The sequence below is a fragment of the Neofelis nebulosa genome, chromosome 2 (genome assembly GCF_028018385.1).
Source record: "Neofelis nebulosa isolate mNeoNeb1 chromosome 2, mNeoNeb1.pri, whole genome shotgun sequence".
NCBI lineage: Eukaryota > Metazoa > Chordata > Mammalia > Carnivora > Felidae > Neofelis > Neofelis nebulosa.
The window spans coordinates 163,059,014-163,084,253 of record NC_080783.1 but is presented as its reverse complement, the minus strand read 5'-3'; the positions used below and the strand labels follow the sequence as shown (position 1 = coordinate 163,084,253).

The following is a 25,240-nucleotide window of genomic DNA, read 5'->3' as shown; positions in this document are numbered from 1 at the left end:
GAATAGCAATCACACCCACATTTCAAAAGAGCTTATTACTCCAAGCATGGATCTTTTTCATGGTTTGTTGTTTTGTTTATCTACCATACTGTTCCTTTTTATTTGATTCCTTTTTATTTGGATGGATGTGGAGAACAGGGCTTAAGTCACTCATCTGGGATGTCTCTCATTTGGATAGTATAGCAGCCACAAACGAAGGGCTCTCAGCCAAATTGTGTTCTGTTTGGAAAACAAGGTGTTTTAAGGAAATTGTATGTGCATGCCTTGAGGTGGAATATATACTCCCTGTTTTATACCCGGCTGTTTATGAAATTATACTATATATGCCTGACTCCTGTAGGTATTTGAGTTTTGGGATTCTTGGCTTATAAAACTAATAAGATTTTATCAGCAGTCTCTGTTTCTAACTTTGCTGCATTTCGGCAGGTGAAAGTTCTAAATAATAAATAATAAAATCTCTCTGGAAAGTTGCTTCTTTAGGCTAGATGTAGTTCAACTTGCGAAAGCTTTTGGGATTCAGCAACAGAAAGAAAGGCTATACGTGCAGCCCTTTGAAATTGTAGCATCTAATGTTTTCACCCTGTATTGCTTTGGAGTTCCTGAAAGATGTGACTATGGTACAGTGAATGCAGCAGAAAATAAAGAAGGGAATAGCAGAAGTATGTTAAATTATTATTTCTTCCTTTTTTCTCTTAAACGAATAGAGTTTTAAATGAGTCAAATACATATTTTAATTGATAAACTGACTTTATATTCACCTATTGGAAACAGTACAACATATTTTACATCAGATTATGAAATATGGATGTTTTACTAAAAGACAGGAAGGGCTTTTTCCAGTCTTTAAAGTAAATACATATTCAAAGGATCTTAAGGCATACCATTTATTCATATTCATATCTATTGAAATACTGTACATCCACATACTTAAATAAATAGTTAAAAACCTGACCTCTTTTTAAATCATTTCTGAATTTCAAAAAACAATTTTTATTGAAAAGATTAAATAGGTAACTTTTGGCTGTCACAAAGCTAAGTACAATGGATAAATTAACAATTACTCAGTAAATTTGATCAATATAGATGATTGGCTTTGATAAATTTCTCAGACTTCTCTGAGTTCACACATTGGGGTATAAATATATATATATATATATATATATATATATATATATATATATATAGCTGTGTTTTTTTTTTTTTTGTCCTGAATTACCTGGGTAATTTTCTCAGTTCTCCAGTCTACTTTCTAGATATAGCTTAAATGTTATGATGAAGCATTAATTTTTCAGTTAAGTTTTAAACATCCCCAAAAGTGGTTTTAAGTTTGACATTCTCTTTCAAATCTTTTAGTGTTTCCAAAAAAACACAATCCTATAATTTGGGCAGTACTTTTCATTATATAATTGCTGCATAATAGAAACTTAATGGTGTCACAGGACTTATGTTTCGAATGGGATCATTGTAAAACATAATTACAGCACTTGCAGTTAAACCAAAAATGCAAATGAATTAAGTCAACTACCCTAATATTCTTCTTCCCTCTCTCCCTTATTTTCTCCCTTCCTTCCTTCATTTCCTCCTTCCTTCCTCCTTTTATTTCTTCCCTCTCTCCTTACCTCCACTCTTTTCTTTGCAGTCTCTTTTCTCAACTGCTCTTTATTTTTCTTTCCTTAAAAAAAAAAAACAAAATTTAGGGGCAACAAAAGGAGTCCCACAAATGTAACTTGTGGAAATATAACGCTGAAATGAATAGCTAGAAAAATTGTTATAGATCAAAAGATAAATCAATTTCATAAAACCGCTATTCTGAAATTGCAACAATCTTGTACAGTCAGGACTGATAAAATGGAGTAATCAGACATTTCATATGTCTATAAATGTAAAATCATCTACTTGAACATTATATGCAATACATTCACACAAAAAAGCAAATACTGTAGCCTTATTTGAACAATATTGAACTCATAAATACTCATGGTTTCACTCTGTTCAGGGGGCTAAAGACTAGGAATGCTGCTGTGATACAGAAAAACATAGTGAATACCTCCTCTATTTAAAATGTCACTCAAGAAATTCTCTTCTAACATAAAGGCAAATACATATAGCTACTGAGCTATGACTGTACTTCTGTCACATTCTATGGGAAAAACACCAGACTCCACAAATTCGGAATCATGACAACACTTTGAACTAATTATTTGGTTCATCCATAGTTTATACCTCGATTTACCTCACATTTACCCTACAAACCTTACAAAGAGGAGGTATTTTTAACTCTAGGAAAGCGGTCACTGTATAATATGCATTCTTGATCTGTTTCTTTCTCCCAAACAATGGTACTGATGGTCAACACTTTTGTGGTAGCACCACTATTTCTAGTAAGTAGATTTTTATGGAGTGTGCCACTTTAAAGCTGCAATACAAAAAAAAAAAAATTGTAGTTTACTCGCCAATTTCACAAAGAATATTTTTATAAAGCAAATAAATAATAATCAAAATTAAAATGCCATGTGTGTTAAAAAAGTTTTTAATACATCAGTCAAAATAATGTAATGAATAATTACAGTGAGTAAATTTAATAGCATAATGCCATGTTATTGCCATTTTGTGGAAACACTGTATATTTATGCCTCCTCATGTAGGATTCATTTTTCTAATTAAAATAGATTTATGGCGTACTTTGGGGCTAAGCTTTACTCAAAAAAAATCATGATTTTCAAGCCATTTCTTTCGGGGCAAAATATTAGGTATGTTAAGTATGTACAACCTCCATGAAATATCTCGTATCTAACTATTAGTGAGTTTTTTTTTTTAATTGTTAATATGACTTGCAAAAGGAGACTATTTGCAGAAATCCCCCTATGTAGTGAAATTGGTAAGTTCATCAAACTTGTAAAATGGCTTTCAAGGCTATGGTCTTTCTTTAGTAAAGAGTAAAACCATGGAAATACTCTTGTAATATAATACTTCTTAAAATAACACCATTTTCCTTAAAAAATGTAGTTTTCATTCTTTATGGTGGAAACAATGAACTATTCATGATAACTTAATAACTAATATATCTTAAGATATTCTAATCACGGGTGTCTTGTCTTCATTTGATCATGTCTTACACATATCATGTAAGAAGACATAAAGCACGGTCATTTTGTCATCGTTTGTGTTTTGACCTTATGTTTTTGAACTGACATTGCTACAGAGAAAGATTTTATTGCAGAACTAGTTATTTCAGGGATTGATCTGCTGCATGCCAGCATGGAATACTTGTTATTATATATTTTGGAACATTTTCTTTTATATAACATGCATTCCAAACTCTCAGCTGAGTGATGTTTTCAGGTGGAAGATGTGCGAAATGCCCGGGTGCAGGAGCACGCATCTCTCACACCAACTTACCTGCCACAGAACCAAATGACTTTGGCGTGTTCACCAACTCATGTCATGTTAGGTGATCGGACTTTGTGTTCTTTCTGACAACCATCTTGAAGATTTTGGCTTGGAGTAGTGAAAGAAAAAGATGCTGTATTGCTGAGCAATCCCTTGGATGGACTTTGCTGTCATTTTAAAGGGAATTATTTCCCAGAGTAGATTCAACATTCAACTATAACCAAAGGATTCACACGGTAATAGATTGACCTGTACTATGTTAATGAAATTGTTTTTCACTGCAAAACTGAGTTTAGGTGGGGCAAAATTCTCACACCCCACTGGTAAGGAGGGAAGAGATTTTTACAGTCTGACAGCTCCTTCATTCTTTAGAGATAGGATATAGTTTAACTTTATCATTATGGTTTATTTTTGCTTTCAAATTATAGGATGTGGCAAAACATTTTTATTAGGTGGAGACAAAGAGCAAATTATTATTTTATGAAGGCACACCCATGCTGAACTTACAGGGAAGAGAAGCAGAGCTGCACAGCCAGTTATATTACAAGGCTCATTCCTGAAACCTGAATATCATGCGAGCAGAAAAATCTAGATATGTGTTAGTTATATTTTGAAGAAATGATCTGAAGGCAATATTATTTGCTTTTTTATCAAAAAAGGAAAAAAATGCATCTTTGTCAATGTGGATTGACTCCTATTGAAACAGGGAAATGAATGCTTGTATTGCAGCCTTAAAGAATCACATAGTCACTGCAATATTCGTTTTTGTAAACTACAGCCTGCAGCCTAGCAGACCATGACTGAATGCTTTTGAAAAGTTGTAGATTACAAACATGAAATCACAATTAATATCCTCTAAAAGTAATTTCAGAGCTTTCACGTCTTAAAAAAAGGACAATGTGTACTGCTTCACAAGGTAATGTAGCTAATCAAAAAAAGAGTAGAATTAAAGTATTTACATAATGAGCAATTCTACAGAAGGCGATCATCCCCATGTAAGCACTGCTGATTATATCCCACGCTGCTTTTAACAAACTGTACCAGATTGGATCCAGCCATCAGCACTTTCAGAGAATCCTTAAAAGCCTTTTATGGGTCTTTAAATTTATTGTAGAATGGCATTCTTCAGGTAGAATATGCTGGTGAAAGAGGACAGTGTCAACACAAGGTACCAGCAGGAGAAAAGAACGTCAGCGCTCCCGGTAATTCCATACTGGGCTGTACTTGGAGCTGGAAAGAAATGGAAAAGATTAAATCAAAATCTAATTTGTGTCTTTTAGGATCTTAACAATAATCAAAAGGCAGCTGGGTGTACTGGGGAGAGCACTGGCATTGGAGTAGATAGACTTAAGTTCACATCTGGTTCTGCTATATGACAATGTGTGGCCTATGCAACTAACTTCTCTGAGCTTGAGTTTTCTCAAGGGCAAGAGACAAATAATATAATCCACCTGGCAGGGCTGCCGTGAGAATTGGAGATGAAGAACATACAGCACATTGCACTGGGCTGGACACAGGCTAAGTACTTAATAAACAGTGGCTAGCATTATTATTCCAGTTTTTGTACTGTAAATATTTGTATTGGTGGATAATATGTAGTTCATGCGTATATATATATTTTTTATTTTTTTTTAACATTTGTTTATTATTGAGAGACAGAGAGAGACAGAGCAGGGGAGGAGCCAAGAGACGGGGAGACACAGAATCCAAAGCAGGCTCCAGGCTCTGAGCTGTCAGCACAGAGTCTGACGCAAGGCTCAAACTCACAAACTGTGAGATCATGACCTGAGCCGAAGTTGGACACTCAACTGACTGAACCATCCAGGTGCCCCATGCATATATTTTTAACATTTATTTTTATTGAGATCTATAATTGGCATTGTGTAAGTTTAAGGTGCGCAACAGTGTTGATTTGATACATTTATGAATTGCAATATGATCACCACCACATCAGCTAACAACTCTATCATATCACATAATTATCATTTCTCTTTTGTAATGGAAACAATTAAAATCTAGTCTCTTAGCAACTTTGAAGATTATAATACAGTAATGTTGTTTATAATCACTATGCTGTGCATTAGTTCTCCAGGAGTCCATTTATCTACTAGTTCTAAGTCTGCACCTTTAGACAACATATCCCCGATTCCCCTACCCCAGCCTCTGGTCACCATTCTGCTCTGTTTTTACAAGTTTAGCTTTTTAGATTTCACATATAAATGATACTATATATATATATATAGTATATATATATATATATATATACTATATATATATATATATATTTTTTTTTTTTTGTGGATCTTTTTTATTGGTCAAATACTTGTACTAAAAGCTGGTAAAAATTTTTTTTGGGGGGATAGGTGAAAAAAAATATTCAAAGAATCATAATATATTCCAAGGAATATTAGATTTGCATGTATACACTGGAGCAACACAGAAAATTTTGTATCTAAATCTTCCCAGGCAAGGGAGGGATGATTTAACAGAGTTTTACCAAAGGGGACAGTCATTTGGGTAGAGGGAACAACTTATTCAAAGGTATGAGTAAAGGGGAGAGCAGGACATATATTCTAGTAGATTAGTCTTGCTGGACCATGAAGTTTGAGGCTTGGAGTAGAGGGAATTGAAACTGGAACTCTAGGCAGATAGAGCATAACCTTAACTGTAAGAAAAATAACAGGTTTTTTTTTTAAGTTTATTTATTTATTTTGAGGGAGGGAGGGAGGGAGGGATGGAGGGAGGGAGGGAGAGAGAGAGAGAGAGAGAGAGAATGCACAAGTGGGGAAGGGGCAGAGAGAAGGAGAGAGAAAGAGAGAGGAGAGACAGATCCCAAGCAGCCTCTGCGCCATCAGCACAGAGCCTGATGCGGGCCTCGAACTCACAAACTGCAAGGTCATGACCTGAGCCTAGATCAAGAGTCAGATACTTAACCAACTATGCCACCCAGGCGCCCAATTTAGTTTTTTTATAGTGAAGGAGATTTTAAAGAATTTGGAGCTGTTGAATCGTGTGATTACTTTTATACATTGGAAAGATCACAGTTTCATACTCAGGAAGCTTATGTGGTACTTGGCTAACAGTCATGTTGAATTCTCACTGAGAGATTTCACCTAGAGAGTCACTGAAGCTTAGAATATGGTGGGAGTCTACTGAATGAATTTCACTGCATTTCACAAAAGAACTGTAGCCTCTTTGAATGTGAATTATACTGTGTTCCAGAAATGGAATGTTGTAGGCATGCTCAGCTTTGCTTTAGACCGATCCTCATTTGTCATAATAAAAATAATAGTAATAGGGGGCGCCTGGGTGGCGCAGTCGGTTAAGCGTCCGACTTCAGCCAGGTCACGATCTCGCGGTCCGTGAGTTCGAGCCCCGCGTCAGGCTCTGGGCTGATGGCTCGGAGCCTGGAGCCTGTTTCCGATTCTGTGTCTCCCTCTCTCTCTGCCCCTCCCCCGTTCATGCTCTGTCTCTCTCTGTCCCAAAAATAAATAAAAAATGTTGAAAAAAAAATTTTTTTAAAAAAAATAATAGTAATAATAAAAAACCCCACCAACATACTTTTAACTACCCTCTCTTAATGAAATCTGGATTTCAAGCAATGTTTCCTAGTAGAAAGTGAACCATGTAATAAAAAAAAAATATACTATTTCATCCCCCAAACCATAACTCAAATCCAGAAGCAGTTTTAGTCACAATGAGTTTGAATTAACAGCAGGTTGTTTTTAATAGAACTTTCACCAGTGACTATATTTCCATATTACAAGAAGAATAAATTGTTTTGTTTGTATCTCTAAGAAATTAAAAGGGGATGAGAGCTGCATTGACCTTTGCAGGGGGAAGTTTTCACGACAGTACAATTGTTGATTCCAGGTGAATAAAGTTCAAGGTCTAAGATTACTCCTCTTTAGTAAACATGGAGCAAAATCCACTATTTAATGCTTCTATTTGCATCATAAGTGAGTTTTAAAAAAATGAGAAGATGATGAAGAAAATAAGTCTATTGTTGACCACACAGCTTTTGAAGTTTTGATATATAAGAAGTCTAATTTAAAACCATGAAACTCCTTAAATTATTTTCTCTTGTTCAAGACCTGGAAAGGTGTTTTGTTTTTTAAAACATAAATAAATATTTAATTGGTCTGTTACCTTCTCAATGACAGCTGTTTAAGAGTTATTTTGCTGTTGTTTTTAAAGAATCTCAAGTGCAATAAAACCGGTATTATAGTAAAGGACTAATAATAAGCAAAGCATATAAAATGATTTCATAAATAAGAAATAGATCTTAAAAGCCAAGCATACAAAACAAAGATAAAATTTTTATTGTCATGACAAATTAAATAGTACATCAAAGGGGTAAAGTAGAAAGAATCCTGAAAACTCCTTATCCATCCTTTAAAGTGCATTTTGGGAGCAATCTTTCCTGAATCCCCTCTCCTTTACCAGCAGCTGAACAGATTACCTTACTGTGCCATCATGCCACCATAATAGCCCTTTTTATACAGCTATCATACTACATTGTCAATATTCACATACATATCTATTTTTCTAACCAGACTGTGAACTCTCCTAGGTCATGTTTTATTTATCTTTTTGTTTCCATGTACAGAGAGTGGCAAAGTAGATGCTGAAGAGATGTCTTTTGAATGAATGATTCAATTTAATAAATGAATGGGCCGGAATTAAAAGGAGTAGTTCTCTCCTACAAAACGGAATCTCTTCTGAAGCAAGCCACTTGCTTATAGGCCAGAGAATCTACAATATATCATCTTTCATTCATTCAGCCCAAATTTATTGGATTAGGTACCGGGCACTGGGAATACAATAGCTAATAAGATAGGATGGTCCTTTTGCTGCTTAATTCCATATACCCTATCTTTTCCCCCAGTGTGCCTTTATCTTCCACTCAGCCTCCTACTGCCTTAGACATGACAAAAGTATGTCAATAATATATTTAAAATTAAATATTATAACAGAGTATGTATTTTTCCATTGTACTCTTTAGTTGTCCTATTAGTCCTTCTATTAGTCCTAAAATAAAGGAGGAACCTTTTGCTGCATCATTAGCCTGCAATTATTACAGGAAATGGACTGTAGACTAGCTATTGATAATCAGTAAGCCAAAAAACAAAGAGTAAAGTTAGTCAAGGGAATTTTTGATTACATACCTAATGCTAAGTCATGTACATAATTCGTACCCCTTAAGTATATATTGAGCATCTTTCATGTGCTAGGGATTGAACACAGGCAAAGGCAAACTCAATCTCCTCTCTTAGGAAAAGTTTTATTACAGTTGGAGGTATAAATAAAAAGGCACATATAGAACATTAGGATATACATACTTATAAGGATAATAAACAAACATGGGAAGGCTCCATAAGGAGTCATGGCAGGTAAGTAGTCTGAGCAGATACAAATACAGTGTTTTTTTTTTTTACAAAATGCAATGATATGCACATGTTAGTGTATCTCACTTTTAAAAATGGTGGCATATAGTCCTTTTACTTGGGGTATCCCATTATTGTATAACCTTAGTCCCATTAACTATTTATTATGTATTTGTGTGTGTGTGTGTGTGTGTGTGTATGTGTGACTTGTTGAGTGATTCAGAGTACAGGCTAATGGTACTAAAGTTAGGAGTCTCAGTATTATTGGGGCCAATTAGATTTGTTTGGCATGTTAAATATCAATCATCTACTTGAGAAATTATAGAAAATGTTAAGAAATTAAAGAAAACAACTTCACTATTAGAAATCAGCTTGAAGAGTCAGTTCAAATATCATATGCTTTAAAAAGAGGAAAGTTTGGGGCACCTGGGTGGCTCAGTCTGTTAAATGCCCCACTTTGGCTCAGGTCATGATCTCATGGCTCGTGAGTTCAAGCCTGGTGTCAGGCTCTGTGCTGACAGCTCAGAGCCTGGAACCTGCTTTGGATTCTGTGTCTCCTTCTTTCTCTCTGCCCCACCCTGCCACTCATGCGGTCTCTCTCTCTCTCTCTCTCTCTCTCTCTCTCAAAAATAAATAGAATTAAAAAAAATAATAACAAAAACAGAAAGAGGAAAGTTTTTATAAAGTCCCACATGCCAAATCAATTTGACATCATATTTGATATCGTATTTACATATCTATCACAACATGTTTACATATCTATCTTTCCCCATTAGACTAAGAATGTCTTCAAGCCAAGATTTATTATATGTAATTTTTTTCATTGGTACAGAACAGAGTCTGATATTTAGTAGGTGTTCAATAAATATTTGTTGAATGATGATAAGGTTTGTATCCATTTCCCATACTTTTACCATAAGCACATAAAGGAACACAAGATCTTGACTTCTTTTTTCAGAAGAATATTGTCTTTCATCATTTGTGTTTAACTGCCTTTCTTCTCTCCCTACTTTTAGACTTATTACTTTCTAAGACCTGTACAGAGTCAGAATACCTCTCTTTAGCATTTGAGCAGAAGATAGATCATGAGGCTGATTATAAGGGGGAGGAGCATCCATCCAACTTTCTAGCACTATCCTTTTGCAGCAAACAACAGGAAGTGTAGATGAACCCATGTCCCCCAAATATAGTCCTGAATTTTTTAGTTAGGAGACATCTAGTGGTGTCTCTGACATGGTCAGATCTGTTGTATATTCTCTGCCATGTTTTTAGTTTCCTGTGAATATCAAACTGCTACTCATCCTAAATAAAATTAGGAGGGCTAGGGCATATGAACAGAGGTGTAGTTGGGCTACGCTGAGAATTTTGATTTCATTCTGAGTGATATGGGAATCCACATGAGAGTTTTGAGCAGAGGAGGCTAGCTGACATTTTTAAATAATAGCTTGGCTATTGTGTGGAAAATAGATGATACTAGTGGAGGCAAGAGTAGAGGTCTATGTTAATCCCAGACCATCAGGGGTCTCCATTGCCTCCTGAGGAAAGCCAAAACTCTGTAGCTCAGCATTCAGGGACCTCTGTTACCTGGTTCTAGTCAACTTATCCAGACTCGTATATACTCCTAGCTCCAGTCACACGAACCATTTCTGAACACACAGAGTATTTTCATTTCTTGTCACTTGCATATGCCATATCATTAAGCTTAAATGGTCTTCCTTCTGTCCCCTTCTCCCCCTACCTTAAAAGTCCTACTCATCATTAGATACCTAAATACCATTTACTCCATGAGGCCCCCTGAATCTCCCTATGAATTTTTAGTAACCCATTTATACCTGATTTCAGAAATAGTTCCTTTTTAACTGATAGTACATAAATATATTATATATAGTATATATATGTATAGTATACTATATATATGTATACTATATATGGTATATAGTATACAGTATGAATATTTTACTTCATTTTTAATCTACACTTGCTTAAATTAATGTTTCTCTGATCTTACAAAGCTGTCCTCCACTTTATCCTACAAAAACATTTATTCTCTTCATTATTTTGGTTTCTTTTGAAGGACTTTTATTTAATGCTATTTACTGCTAGGTAATTGTTCAGTTTCCTCTGGTTTGCCAGCTCCTTGAAGACAGGGAGTACGAGCTCTTCCCACCTCTCCCCCCAATATGATGCATGGCCTTTACAGAGTGGTTTCCTGGCTGATCTAACACCCAGTTGGGTTTTGCTGGGGCTCTCAGGTAGGGAGTAGAAGTGCCTGGGCTAGGTGTACAGTCCAAGCCTCGGGGATTTCTCCCAGTTGTCAACAGGAAGATCCAATCTGGGTTTTAACACACATCTTACATCTTGTCTAATTATGATTATCATTCCCAATTACTTACAGCTGCTGCATATTATTTTCAGTCTTGGCAGTTTTCCCTTGTATTGCTCCAGTTTTTATTTTTAGGCAAAAGCAAATGTAACTGTGAAATATTTAGTTTTGGTATAATACCAATTACTTGCCTAGGCAATTTCCTTAAATTACTCAAGCTTTAACTAAACTAACTTTGAGTAGTATTTTTAAGATTCTTGCTGAAATCTTAGGTACAGTTACTTCAGCTACATTAACTCTGCTTCCATAAAAAAGCTGGCCTCAACTTACATTTTACTGAGGAAGCCTATACCTGGGAAGTGAATGATTTACACCTAAATTAGATTTCATAGAAAAGAGAGTGATTAATGTGGATTCAAAATAGATTGCACATTAGTTTACTGAGAAATTATGCATCATTGATTCTCTCCAAAAAGGCAGGGTACCTCTGTTTCAGTGCATACTGTGGGAGGCATTAGCTCAAAAGACATTTTAATCCTCTCATTAGCAATATCCACCCCTTAACATTATCAGCAGGTGGAGAGGGTATCCAGATTCAGATCATACCCCAGTTTCTTCAATCGCTTAACTCTGCCTGAACACTGGGTGGAGATGGGGGAGGAAAAGAGAACTAGAATGGAATATGTTTTACCATAGAATGTACAACTTTGGACTGTAGTGTCTGGAAGAAGCAGGCAAGTCTCAGGTACAGGTGACATCATCTCATTATTCCTTTCTGCACTATTTCTTGTGCAGTCAAGTGGTCCAGGCCTTAAGATTGCTGTGTTAAAGACACAGCAAAGAGAAGCCCTGTCTTCTCGTGCACTATCTCACACACATGGCACACTGATTTCCACAGGTAGGCTTTCTTTGTGTGGCTATTCCATGCTCCTGTACTGTAGATCCTCCAAAATCTTCCCTGAGGCTCTAGAGTTAAGGGATACCTGAGTAGCATAGTGATGATGTATGTAGTAGAGTTAACAATGTATAGATTTTTGGATTCTTTTTTACTCAACACACCTTTATTTTGCCATAGACTGTTTCCAAGAGTAAAGAGAGGTAAACATAACATACCCCACTTTTCACGCAGCTTTCGGGATGGTAGAGTAAGGTTTAATTTATGAGCCTCTAGCACAGTGAGTTTCACTTTTATTTAGGGAGAGAAAGTAGGAGTTGGTAAACGGCTTCGAATTGCTGCCTATCAGACTTCTTTTTTATCTTCCTTAGAAAGAATTGGTCTAACAAGTTCACATTGGTGCATTTTTTTTTTCAAAATCAAAACCTAAGGGTACAGAAAATCTATATTTACATATTTATTCTCACATTTTAGACTTTTATTTTTCATTTGATCAAAAACTGAATGCCTATCTTCAGGAAGTTCAAACATCTTTTACAGATAGAGCCTTCACAAACATAAAAATGTAAAATAATTATTTTCACAGAGAGTATCTTTATTTTAGCGGCCCCTGGGTGGTTCAGTCAGTCGAGCATATGACTCTTGATTTCAGCTCAGGCCATGATCTCATGGTTTGTGAGTTTGAGTCCCACATCAGGCTCTGCAATGACAGTGCAGAGCCTGCTTGGGATTCTCTCCCCCTCTCTCTGCCCCTCCCTCTCTCTCTCAAAATAAATTAAAGAAAATTAAAAAAAAGTATCTTTATTTTATGTTATGAACAATGAGGAGACTGGCTAGAGAAATCACATGATTCCTTTCTCTTTCTGACTCATGGTATTTCCCTGCCAGCTTGTTCTCAGCAACTACTAAGCTATTTCTCTGGCAGACCACCATCCCTGAATCCTTTCCTGCTTGCTGAATAGCCATTTTGCCAAAGTTCACAGTATACAATCCTATTTACTCAGCATCAACTGCATTAGGAATTTTAAACATATGTTTGTCTCTGTTATTACCCATATTCAGAAATCTGCCTATTTGTAGATAAATACTTTTATCTGCAAATAGCCAGATGAAACTATCCAAGACTATTACCTCTAATTTGAGCTAAGGAGAATAAGTAAGCAATCACCCAAATAAAAACAAATTCCACAGTCTTTTTTCTGTCCTTCAGAGTCATTGAAAAAAAGTTTCAAAGCCTGAATTATTCATCAATATCTCCTAAATGTGTGGATGTTTTAGTTTACTCTATTTTTAGCAGACCAGAAGTGATTTACATGAATCTATAGTAACTCTGTTTTGAAGTATGTTGTCAATAGAGGTAATTTTGTATAGCCCTAAATGCTTCTTTGAGCTTGGGCAAAGTCCAGTCATTCATTCCAGGTTGGTTTGAAAACAGGTTTCTATAGAAGTATCATCACAGATTTTGGAGTATGTGCGCATATGTGTGTGGGTGTGTATACACGTGTTTCAAAAGCTGGCTTTGTTGTGTGAAATATATACACAAACATACAATACAAATTGCCTTGACTACATAGATTTTAGTTTAGGCCTTTAAGGCATCATTTAGTTGAAGAAAAGGGTTTTACAGAAATAAAAATAGAAACCCAGCTGTGTTCTTAAGGTCACTAATAGTCACTGCCATCAGCTGTATCATCAATGTGCTAATGCGGGAAAAAATGGGAGGAATTGCAAACTGGTAAACATTTTTGCAAGTTGAATGAGGTTTTAAGATTTTATACGTGTGGTTGTGTGGGTGTAACTTTGTTTAAGTTTTTATATAAGTATTAAAACTTGGAACTATAATGATCAAATTGTCTTATTTATTAAGTTTTATTTTATCTTTTATGTTAGGAACGTTATCCTAAAGCAGCTTCTCTTCTGTTACTCTACAATTGTTCTTTCAGCATTAAAGATCAAGAATTTCATAAAGTTTGATTATCTTTTTCATTTTTTGGAATATTACATTTACCTTCCAATTTTTTTTCTTAGCTTTTCAAGTGCAATAAAGGCCAGAGATTATCTGGCCCTGTAGTTCTGATTTACTTAAATTGTTCCACTTGTTATGCTCCAGATTGATTTTCAATTATTCTCAATGATTCTCTAATCATTGCCTTTATATTTCGGCTATTTAAAAAACCTTATTAAATCCAAATGGCTTTGTATAGAATTCAAGACCCTCTGTAAACTTTCCCAAAGCTACCTTTCTGGTCCTACCCTGGCTGCTGTCTGACATGGACTGCACTAGTCACACTAGGCGGGAAGGGCCCTTCGTGCAGGATATGCCCAGGCCTGTGTTGCATTTGTGTATTTGCTCATGCTCTGCCTTCCTCTGGGATGGGTTTTGCATTTCTTTGTGTTAAAATGGTACCCAGCTTTCAGTGCCCATCTCACACGCATTCTGCTCATAGGTTAGAACTGCCAGAACTCTAAGGGGCATGGAGAGTGGTATAGGTTAGAACCTGCCAGAACTCTAAGGGGCATGGAGAGTGGTATAGGTTAGAACCTGCCAGAACTCTAAGGGGCATGGAGAGTGGTGTGCACGAGGAGATGAGGCTGGTGGAAATGAATGATGTGGTTAAGTTAGAGGTAAAAATAGGACTAGAACTGCGGTATGCTGATTCTCTGTGCTTCCATTTCCATGTAGCCTCCCTGAATTGCTACCTAACTCTACTTGGAATTAATCTGCCAATTCCTCTTTTCTTCAATAGCCAATTTGCTTTTACCTCTACTTTATCAGTCTCCTGTTCATCATCTTCAATAGAGCCTCAATCTCTTGAAAACAAGGATCATATTTAAATTACTTTTGTATTACAGCATTTGATTAAATGATTGGCACTGTCAAAATATTTATTGCAGGTAACTATAGATGAATTGTTTTAATTTCTGCAGTTTAATGAGGTTTTGCAGCAAAGCTCAAGAGGAAGAAAGAAGGACTATAGGGAAGGAATTATCAGCAGTCAAGAATTCAGGATTTGGAAACATTGACTACCACTGTGGAGGAAGATTGGTTCTATTTTATTGAAGCGAAGAAGCTCCTATCCTCAGATGTCCCTGAAGACACTATTCCATAAACATATGGAGTTATACACTCCAAGAGAATTGTCGAAGAACTGCTCTTGTCTATGACTTCTAGTTAAATGTGCTAGTTATAGACGGAGACAGTATTGGTAACAATCAAGCACACCGTGTATTAGCTTCGCACCTCTATGCCTCGGTTTTGTCTTCCTGGTAGGGTTGCAATAAGTAAATGAGCTAAGTAAAATGCTTAGCACAGTGCTCATTTAAGTGTTCATTGAACAGCAGCTTTTAAGATGTATTAGTATATGTATAAGAAGGGCCAATGTAAGTCCTTTACTTTGGCCCAAGAAGAAATATCCAGTTGGTGGAATAAGGCTATGTGTACCTCAAAATCCTATCCACTTGAAACAATCACAACCATGCCAACAATATGTTCCTTGAAAGGACAGCTCTAAGAACGTGGATCAGAAAATTTATTCATTAAGCAAGCAATGCTTGAGTACCTATAAATACATAGTGAGCCCTGATTATGCATGATAAACTATTTTGTGTGCTGGGATACAGTCTTATTATCTAATTGCTCTAAGTAGATCACAGTGTTCTGAATAAACCACACCCTAACCCCCTGGCTTACAGACAATATTTCTTCTACTTGGAATCATCTTCTTCCACTTCCTCCCAAGTTTTCAGCCTCCATATGACATACTTCTCCACTGCAGTCCAAACTCCTCTGTCATGGCCTTACTTACTGACTTGCCTCCTTGTCTAAACTATGAATTCCTAAAGAATAGGGACCTTGAATTTTTCATCTTTCTATACTTCTCTTTTCCTCTTCCCCAGTGGCTAGCACAATGACTACATATAATAAGGGCTTAATAAATAACTGCTCTTTTTATCTCCACATGAGATAAATTTGCAAAATACATTTGTTTCCCACACCTTTTGTATCTTGCCTTCTATCCTTTCATTGCCTTTTTACTTTAGCTGCTGCTATGACAACCAGCTGCATGCAGGGCAAACGATTGTGAGATATATTCCACATGGTTCCTCGAAGGGGTCCCAGTGGGATGGAGCTTAGTGACCCATAGCAGGGACCAGCTCAATAACACATTCTTGGACTGGCTTTCCCTCTTTCTCTGTTTAACTTGTTCCAATCTCCTACCAGCGTGCTTAAAATTCCTTTCCAAAATAATCACCTATTAGTGAGCAGCTCATTTTGGGAGGACCCACACAAAGATGGCACTCTTGTATGAAGAAGAGAAGAACAACAGGTTATAAATACTGTGCCTAGGGCAATTTAATATCCTCCCACAGTGTATAGTGCTTTGCACTTAGTAGGTGTACAATAAATTAGTTTTAGATAAATAAATTGATTGAAAGTAAATAATCATCCTATCTGTTTGCCTACACTCTTCTTGGCTCTTGATAACTCAGTTGCATCACTTTTATGAGGTCTGCATTAATTATATTGTCAGCAGGCACATACCCTTCATAATGTAAAAGGGGTCTTAAAATCTTAATTAAATCTGATTTTTTTTCCTCATAGATTTTATCCCAGGAATATTACCCACTGTTTTACATTATTATCATTCTGGTTTCTGCTATACCAGCAACATTGCCTAATGAAAGTCCTGTCTCCTATTGTATTTTTTAAATATTTAAAAGCACTCATGGTTCTTATATTTTTATTATGATTTCAACTGTAAAATACTCCTCTCCCTACAACCTTGAAATGGTCTTTTCTCAAACCTCCAGCCTGTCTTTTCTGCCTACATTTTCTGCCTAAGGTGATCCAACTTGTAGGGTGGGAAAATGGGAAATACAATTATTATGAAAGGAACTTGGATGTGTGCATGCAAAAGTCAGATGTTGGGGAATTTTAGTCCAAAAATGGTCCCACGAAGGATGAAAAGAAAAAAGATCAAAACATTTGCATAGTGATCCTGGCACAGAACACATTTTGCAATCAGGATTCATACTGATTTTTAAGGATGTTTAGTAACTTTCTTCTCCCCAAATACAGAGACTACATTGTTCTTAATTTTTCTGGACACCAGTGAAGGTATTTTAAAAGGAGAGGTGGGGATGTTTTAAACTATTACATCAAAATACCTAACATGTGCCTCCTTTTAGGGATGTTGTACATTTAGCCACTTATATTATTACTCGAAAATTTTTTTAGGTTTATTTATTTCTTTTGCAGGGGGGATGATAGGGCAGAGAGAGAGGGAGAGAGAGAATCCCAAGCGGGCTCTGAGCTGTCAGTGCAGAGCCTGATGCAGGGCTTGAACTCACAAACCACAAGATGATGACCTGAGCCCAAATCAAGAGACAGATGCTTAACCAGCTTAGCAACTCAGGTGCACTTGTTCAAAAGAGTTTTTGACTGTAATTGAAATAATGCTTCCTGGGACTGCATTAATAAGTTTTTCAGTCTATCAACTGATAAATTTGTATCCACAGTTCTTTTGATCACAAGTCATGAGGAGAAGCCTTGTTATTTCATTAGCCAAAATTTTAGTTTTTTAGAGTTGCCTCTACTTTAGCATTATTGTCAATTATCCTTAACCAAAACATATACATTTAACCCTCAAACTGGAAAATTAATCTTAGTGAGTGAAAAAAGAATAATTCAGGAGTAACTGGTTTTTATAACAGTAATCACATTCTTCACATAAAAAATTCTTACTGAGCACCTACTATGTGTTAGGCATTGTGCTTAGTGCTGAATATACAAAGATGAACAAGATTTAATCCAGGGCTTTCAGGAACTCAATGTCAAGTAAATCAAAACTATCTACTTTAGAATAAAAGGGTTGATTTTCACCAAATCATATATTATTAGAATTCCAGGATTAAAAGAAACTTTGAGAGACTCTATTCTCTTCTGTCAAAGTATAATCAAATCAGAAATCTAGTTAGAGAAAGGCATTTCAGGTTTATGCCATTGAATTTTTTTAAATGTTTATTTATTTTTGAGAGAGAGACAGAATAGGAGCGGGGGAGGGGCAGAGAGAGAGAGGGAAACACAAAACCCAAACGGGCTCCAGGCTCTGAGATGTCAGCACAGAGCCCAAAGCGGGGTTCAAACTCATGAACCAGGAGATCATGACCTGAGCTGAAGTCAGATGCTTAACCTACTGAGCCACCTAGGCACTCCAAGGCCTATGCCATTTTAAATCTAGAAGGGACCGAAGTCTAGAGAGGGAAGAGTTACACAGAGAATTAATTCAATTCTCTAGACTTTCAGTTTGGTGTTCTTTCTGGCACACAGCACTTCTCACATTAACCAATTTAGTACCTTGTTTCAGATTTTTATAACTCCCACTGCTCATATAATCTTAAAATATTTCTTTTGTTTTTAATTTTTTTTAATGTTTATTTTTGAGAGAGAGAACAGGTGTGGAGGGGCAGAGAGAGAGAGAGAGAGAGGGAGACAGAGAATCTGAAACAGGCTGGCCTTGTCAATGCAAGCCCAATATGGGGCTGGAGCCCATGAACCGGGAGATCATGACCTGAACTGAAGTCAGATGCTCAACTGACTGAGCCACCCAGGTGCTCCTTAAAATATTTCTAAATATAATATGATCAAACTAATTTCATAGTCTAGTAAATTACCCACACCACCTTGATTAATCATTTCAACCAATAAAATACAAAATGAGTTTTTCTGTATACGTGCTAGAAGTGATATAATTATTTTTTTAAATAACAAATGTTTGAAGTGATTCCCAAATTTTATAGTCAATGTATGCTGTATTTGCATCTCATAATATATTTACTTGGATGTTTTTAATGCATTAAGCATATAAAGCCCATAATATTTGTTGATCAAATATTAGTGATATTTGAACAATTATCATATTAGAATCTATCATGAATGGTTGATTTTAATTCGTATCAAAAAGAATGAGATTGTTGCCTAGTACCTAGAATCAAAACAATAGGTACCTATAAAATTCTGCATGTATGTTTAAACTGTCTTGATTCATCAGTTTCTCAAAGGTACACATGAATTCTGTAAGTTAGAAAAATTAGCATCTTTGCATAAAATGCGGTTTATTTTTTTTTCACATGAAGGACTGACTTCAGTTTATTATTCATGCTTGCAGTCAGGACTTGAAAACTTGAAAAGTGAAAAAGGGATTAAGGAATCCATAGATTCTTAGAGCAGAGTGTAGTTTAAAAACAAATGTGTCAATTTGGTTTTATTGCAGTAACTTCCTCTACCTTCCTATTACACCAATACATAAGAGCAATTGTTAGTGAAATCAGACAGCCACATTTAAATACCTGTGGTTTAATATGCATTTTCCACTTCACACTAAACTGAATTATAATCACAATTAATAAGAAAATGTAGTATCATTCTAATAGTCAAAAGTGAATTTCTAAAATTCTCTGTAAGTTTATGTGCAAGATTTGAGAAAAGCAACCATGAAGTCATTTCCTTTCCTGTGTATTCTTAGAAACATATCTTATAAAAAACTTTGGGCTATATAATTGCACTTGGGTGTACTTCTTTTAATCTTAAAATTAGAAAAGACAGATGATTATTTTCTCCCCTCACTGAAAACAGAAAAGATATTAAACGTTAATATCCCATTGTTACACTTTTTTTTCCTGAAGATAAAGGGATATAAAAAGGAAACAATAAGCGCTGTGCATGTTCTTGCTAATCTTACCAGAATCTCCTCCTATACTAAACTATTTCTTGTCTATCCTATTTAAACTGTTCTCCTGATATTCTTCACATATGAACAAGATGATCCTTTGCTGAGTTTAGGCATCATGGCAGCTACCAGCTTATAAAGAGTGAAAGAGCAGCTTTATCCACATGTCTGAATTAGGAACAAGAAACTCACCAATAATACAAATAGAGTTTTTCATTAAGCAGCATTCCTGTTTATTACAGAGCAACAATAATTTTTTTGGAATTCAATTTAACAATGAAAACAAATCCCAATTCCCCCATCTTTTTGATGCAGCTGGTTGCACTATGCATAATGTCTGATATACAATGGCAGTGTCTATTGTTACAGAACTGGCTTATTTGTGTATTGAAAGCTTCATTCAAATTTGTATGGTTCAGAATGTTCAATGAAATGCACAAATTGACTAGTTCAATATTCCTCAATTCGTCATAATGGTTTTTGTGCGCATTTTTTTTCTTTAAGACAGCCATAATGCCATTTTTGTTTCATAAGAAACAAGGCAAAGATTCCTGTGAAATCTCACAGTTCAATGCTAGAGATAGGGTTCTTGGTCAAGTTCAAAGTCACTTATAGAATTATGAAAACCATCTCAGACTAAATCTGGGTTGAGCAGCTACAGAAAATCCACGGGAAGTCTTACTTTATTGTTTGCTGACAATGAAGTGAAATACAAGGTGGACATATTATGAAAAGGATGTTGTAAGTGAAAGGGAGTGCCTGAGAAGAAGAAAAGTGAGTGTTGGAAAAGACTTTGAAACTTAAATAATGTTTAGGCAGAAAGAGGGGTCTAGGGAAACCCCATGATTAAAAATATCAGCAAAAACACAAACATACTAATTTTGGAGTCTTGCAAATACATCTCTTCATATTGTGCATTTTGGGTCCTTTTCTATTCCTAGGTATGTTTACTAAATTACATGAATCTAGTAATTCCAATACCCTTTGAGTATGCATCCTAAAATACATGCTCAGTTAATTCATTTTCAACTCACTCACTCATTCATTCGTTCAATCATGCATTCAACTTTACACCATTGAATTGCCCTTTTTTTTTTAAAGTTTATTTATTTATTGAGAGAGATTGTGTGTGCACAGCAGGGGAGGGGCAGAGAAACAGAGAGAGAATCTCAAGCAGAATCTCTGTGCTGACGGTGCAGAGCCTGACAGAGCTCAATCTCATCAACTGTGAGATCATGACCTGAGCAGAAATCAAGAGTTGGACGCTTAAGTGAGTTGCCCAGGCATCCCCGTTTTGGGTTTAAATTATGGAAAAGAAACCTTGAGTCAGAAAATATGGTTTGATCTCCAGGTCACTGAATCATGAGAAGAATAGATACAAAAAGCTGTTTTTAAATAAGGAAAAACTACAAAACCCTGGAAGGAAAATCAAATGCACTATTTCTTCGGTGCCAGTCAGAGGCATTTAATTGCCTGTTGTTCATTTGAAGATATTACCTTTTCACCATTTCACTGGTAGGTAAAGAATAGAGGTTCTTTTCCAGCTGGAAAAACTAGACTCTTCTACTTGACATAGATGACTTATTATTTTACTTCCTGAGAAGATGTATTTTCAGTGTTAAATATAGAGTAGAATAACAATCGCATTATAATTATCAAACATGTGGGCATTATGACTCCTCCCCCATTTTTTTTCTGATGCTAATTGTGATTAGAATTTTTTTAGTATAAAGAATTAAAGATCTTCAACAGAATACTGAAGTACTGTGGGTTTCAGGTTTTCTATCTCTAGGACAGGGTTATTAATACCCGTGGGTTATTGTGAGCATGAGAGGAGATAATTTTGGTGACCATGCTTTGTGATGCATAGATCAGTTTATAAAAGCAATGTGGGTCCAGGGCATAATTCTCAGGTGCTGATAATTGAGTCTTTAAAGAAAAAAATTCCAGGGTGCCTGGGTTGCTCAGTTGGTTGAGCGTCTGACTTTTGATTTTAGCTCAGGTCACAATTTCACAGTTGTGACACAGAGCCTCTCGTTTGGCTCTGCATTAAGTGTGGAACCTGCTTGGGATTCTCTCTCTCTCTCTCTCTCTGTCCTTTCCCCCCTCTCGTGCTCTCTCTCTCCCTCCCTCTAAAATAATAATAAAAAAAGTCTCTCTTAAATTTGTTGTCATTTGTTAAAGAATGGAATATCTTCAGGTGATCCATCAACTCAATCATGATTATAAGGTGAAGTGTAATGACCACAAATAACTTGCGTTGGTGAAAAAAAAAATTCTGTTCACTCAGAGGCTCAGCTTTATCTATTAGTAATTGGCAGGGTGAGGTATCTGACTTGTAAAAGTATCTCTTTTATCATTTATTCATTCAGTGTTTGTAGATTCATTTGTGAAATGTTTTTGTAGCACCTACTCTGCACAGAACTGCCTGGGTGTCACAGGTGTTCCTCCATCTCCCAAGACTCCCATCCCCTGGTTGGTTAATCAAACACTAATCTAGGCACTGCTGTGAAAGAATTTTGCAGATGGAATTAAAGTCAATTGACCTTAAAATATGGAGATGATCCAGTGGGCTGACCTAGTCTCATGAGCCCCTCTAAAAGTAGGCGGTTTCTGCACTGGTAGCAGAAGAGGATGTCAGAGATTCAGACCCAGAGGGCGAACAGCTGGCTTGAGGGCAGAAGGGCCCCTGTGTTGAGGAACGCAAATGACCTTTAGAAACAGTAAGTAGCCTCTGTCTGACATCCAGCAAGGACATGAAGACCTCAGTCTCACAACCACAAGGAACTAAATCCTGACAATAGTCTGAATGAAACTAAAAGTGGATTCCTCCTTAGAGCTTCTAGACACCTTGATTTCAGCCTCGTGAGATCATACGTAAAGAATCCAATTGAGCCACATGGCCGTTCAGACCTATAGAACTGTGAGCTAATGAATGTTGCTTTAAACCACAACATTTGAGGCAATTGTTTCATAGCAATAGAAACTAATTTCCTTTCATACTGGCACACATCACATAAAGTGTGGAAGACAATGCCAGGGTTACAGAGACAAAATTAGAAATGGAAGACCAAAAGATATGTCAAGGTGAAATGGCTAGGCATCAAATGAGTAGCACATGTAAGTGCTCTTAGCTGCAAGAAGGCATTTCGTAGTATTTTGACTTCTTCCTGGAAGGTTTGTCAGGGCAGAATTCCTCTTATAATTTCAAATAAATCTTTTCCTGAACCTACATGTCTATCTTTAATTCAGGGTTTTGTTTAGATGACATTCTACAATCCTATGCTATGTCTGTTCTCCATGTTTTATACAAACCTTTCCTCACCTTTGCAAACAATAAAAAACAAAGCCTCCAATCAGAGACTCCAGGGGGTCAGTACCATTGTTCCTGTCAGTTGAAAGGAAATAATCATGAGCTACTTATAAATCCAGGATTACTCCAATTCACGCTGCGCCCTGAATGAGATAATATGTACATACATGTAATCTCTATCCAGAGTACAGAAAAAAAGCTTGACCGGAACCCTGTGTGCACTTCCCCCCTCCCACTTTTTAAATGTAAAATGCTAAATCTGAACACTGATCAATGAATAACTAATCCTAGTAAGCACATAGCCATGCTTATTTTCTAACTCCTTTGTGGTCAAATAATGAATACAGATGATACAGAAAATAGGCACCATGGCAAATTTAGACAAATAGAATTTAGAGACAGTGACAGAAAGCTTAGTCAAGCATAATGCTCACAAAACATAAAGCAAAAATCAGGATGAAAAACATCAAACATTCCCCAGAGGCTCCTGATTGCATAAGAGGGTCTGACTTTAGAGTCCTTTGGTTTAGTGTAATCTCCTCTTTTTCTAGCATTCATACTCCTACAGCTGAAAGATATTTGGACTCTAACACTCATTATTTATAGTAACTGTGGAAGCTGCCAGAATACCTAAGTAAATAAACGAATGGATAAATAAAAGTGAATACATGTGTAGAAGATAAAGAGGAAAGCCCCGGGCTCCTCTTAATTTCCTCAGGTTTGCAATCTGACTGTGTTTCCAGTAGGGAAAAAGGCATATGCTCACTCCTCTAAAAAACACTTTTTTATGTACAAAAGGTAAAGCCAACATAGTTTTTTACTTGTGCTATTTCTCCATTTAAGCTGCTATTTGCTACTTATCATGTATGCATAGAGGAATGGATGGAATGAACAAAGCATGGATTTTTGTTGTTCCTGCCATGTAAAGTTACAGGAAATAAATTGCAGGGATGATAGAATAGGTGTAGAAATAACCTAAATCTTTTTATGTAGATGAAGTGAAAAAGCAGTCTCCTTTAGAATTGCTTCTTTAGATTATAATAGCAATTTATGTTAAAAGTCACTATGACAAATCAGCCCATAATTTATTTTAAGAAGTCAAACTAGCAAGATCAAGTGTTCTGTAGGTGGTATTTCATCTTATCATATTAAAACAGTCTTCCCAAATGTAAAAGATAATCTCAACTGCTGTGTTCTGTAAGCAAGCAGAAAATTATGTAAATCTGATTTCCTTACTATGCGTTTGCTATCTCTTTAAAGCTTACTAAATCATATCCAGATTTGTAAACACAAAAGCACTGGATCCAAGATACATTTGCTTTTCAAACACTCAGAATGAAAAAAGGTATTTTGCAAGATGTAATTGAAAAATTCCTATCTGTTTTCAAAAGCTAACAAATCAACAGTTGTGTGAGATTAAAAAAAAATACAAAACATCACCTCTTAACTTATTATGGGCTTAATTGCTTCCTCATAATGGAGTGTGACAATGTGATTGCAGTAAGAACACCTGCTTTGAAAATCGCTTATCAAAGAAATGCCAGTGAGGAGCAGGGAGTCCAAATGGAGGCCATGTTGAAGTTCTTCATCTATTTCTTAGTTTGCATCACTTCTTACCCCCTCTCCTTTAAGCCTATCAGGTTCAGTGCCTGAATAATTGGTGTTTACTTTGTTAGCTCACCCAAAAATATCTGCACCTGCATGCCCAGCTTTGAGGCTACAAAGGCAAAGAGTTTGCATATGCAAGTAGTTGGGCATTTTTCTGGGCCCAAACTCAGAGATTATCTTCCCTACAGACACAGAAGCCCCCTGAACTACAATCTAACTATATTAGATTGCCAGTGTGTGAGAAGACAAAGCCCAGGAGCTAGACTGCATAAATCTCTCAAGTCAATAGCCAATAGAATGGACTGTCCTCATTCTTTCTTTGTTCTGAAGAAGAAAATCCTTTGATGTCAAGGTTAACTGGTTAAGTTCATTGGTATTGTGGATTTGCATTTAGTTGCATTTACATAGCTTAATCTTTTTGTAAACATATGTCTAATCATATATGTTCTTTCACCAATAATTTCTTACTTTGTCTTTGGAAAAGGGAGGAAATCCTTTCCATTTTCTATGAAGAGTTGGACAAGGGCAATAAATCAATAGGTTAAAAGATACTTAAATTGCTATGTTTTAGTTAACAGAAATGTATTTTATGCC

At 36.1% G+C, this 25,240-nt stretch overlaps 1 protein-coding gene across 3 annotated transcripts in view; it reads right to left on the bottom strand.

Moving 5' to 3' along the window:
- Window positions 1-706: 706 nt before the first annotated feature.
- Window positions 707-25,240, bottom strand: part of NEGR1 (neuronal growth regulator 1) — an 847,444-nt gene continuing 822,910 nt past the window's right edge. For all 3 annotated transcript variants that reach the window (XM_058716979.1, XM_058716978.1, XM_058716977.1), the window contains exon 7: window positions 707-4,620. In XM_058716979.1, the coding sequence (XP_058572962.1) occupies window positions 4,496-4,620 (125 nt within the window). In that variant the 3' untranslated portion in view covers window positions 707-4,495. The remainder of the gene's footprint in view (window positions 4,621-25,240) is intronic.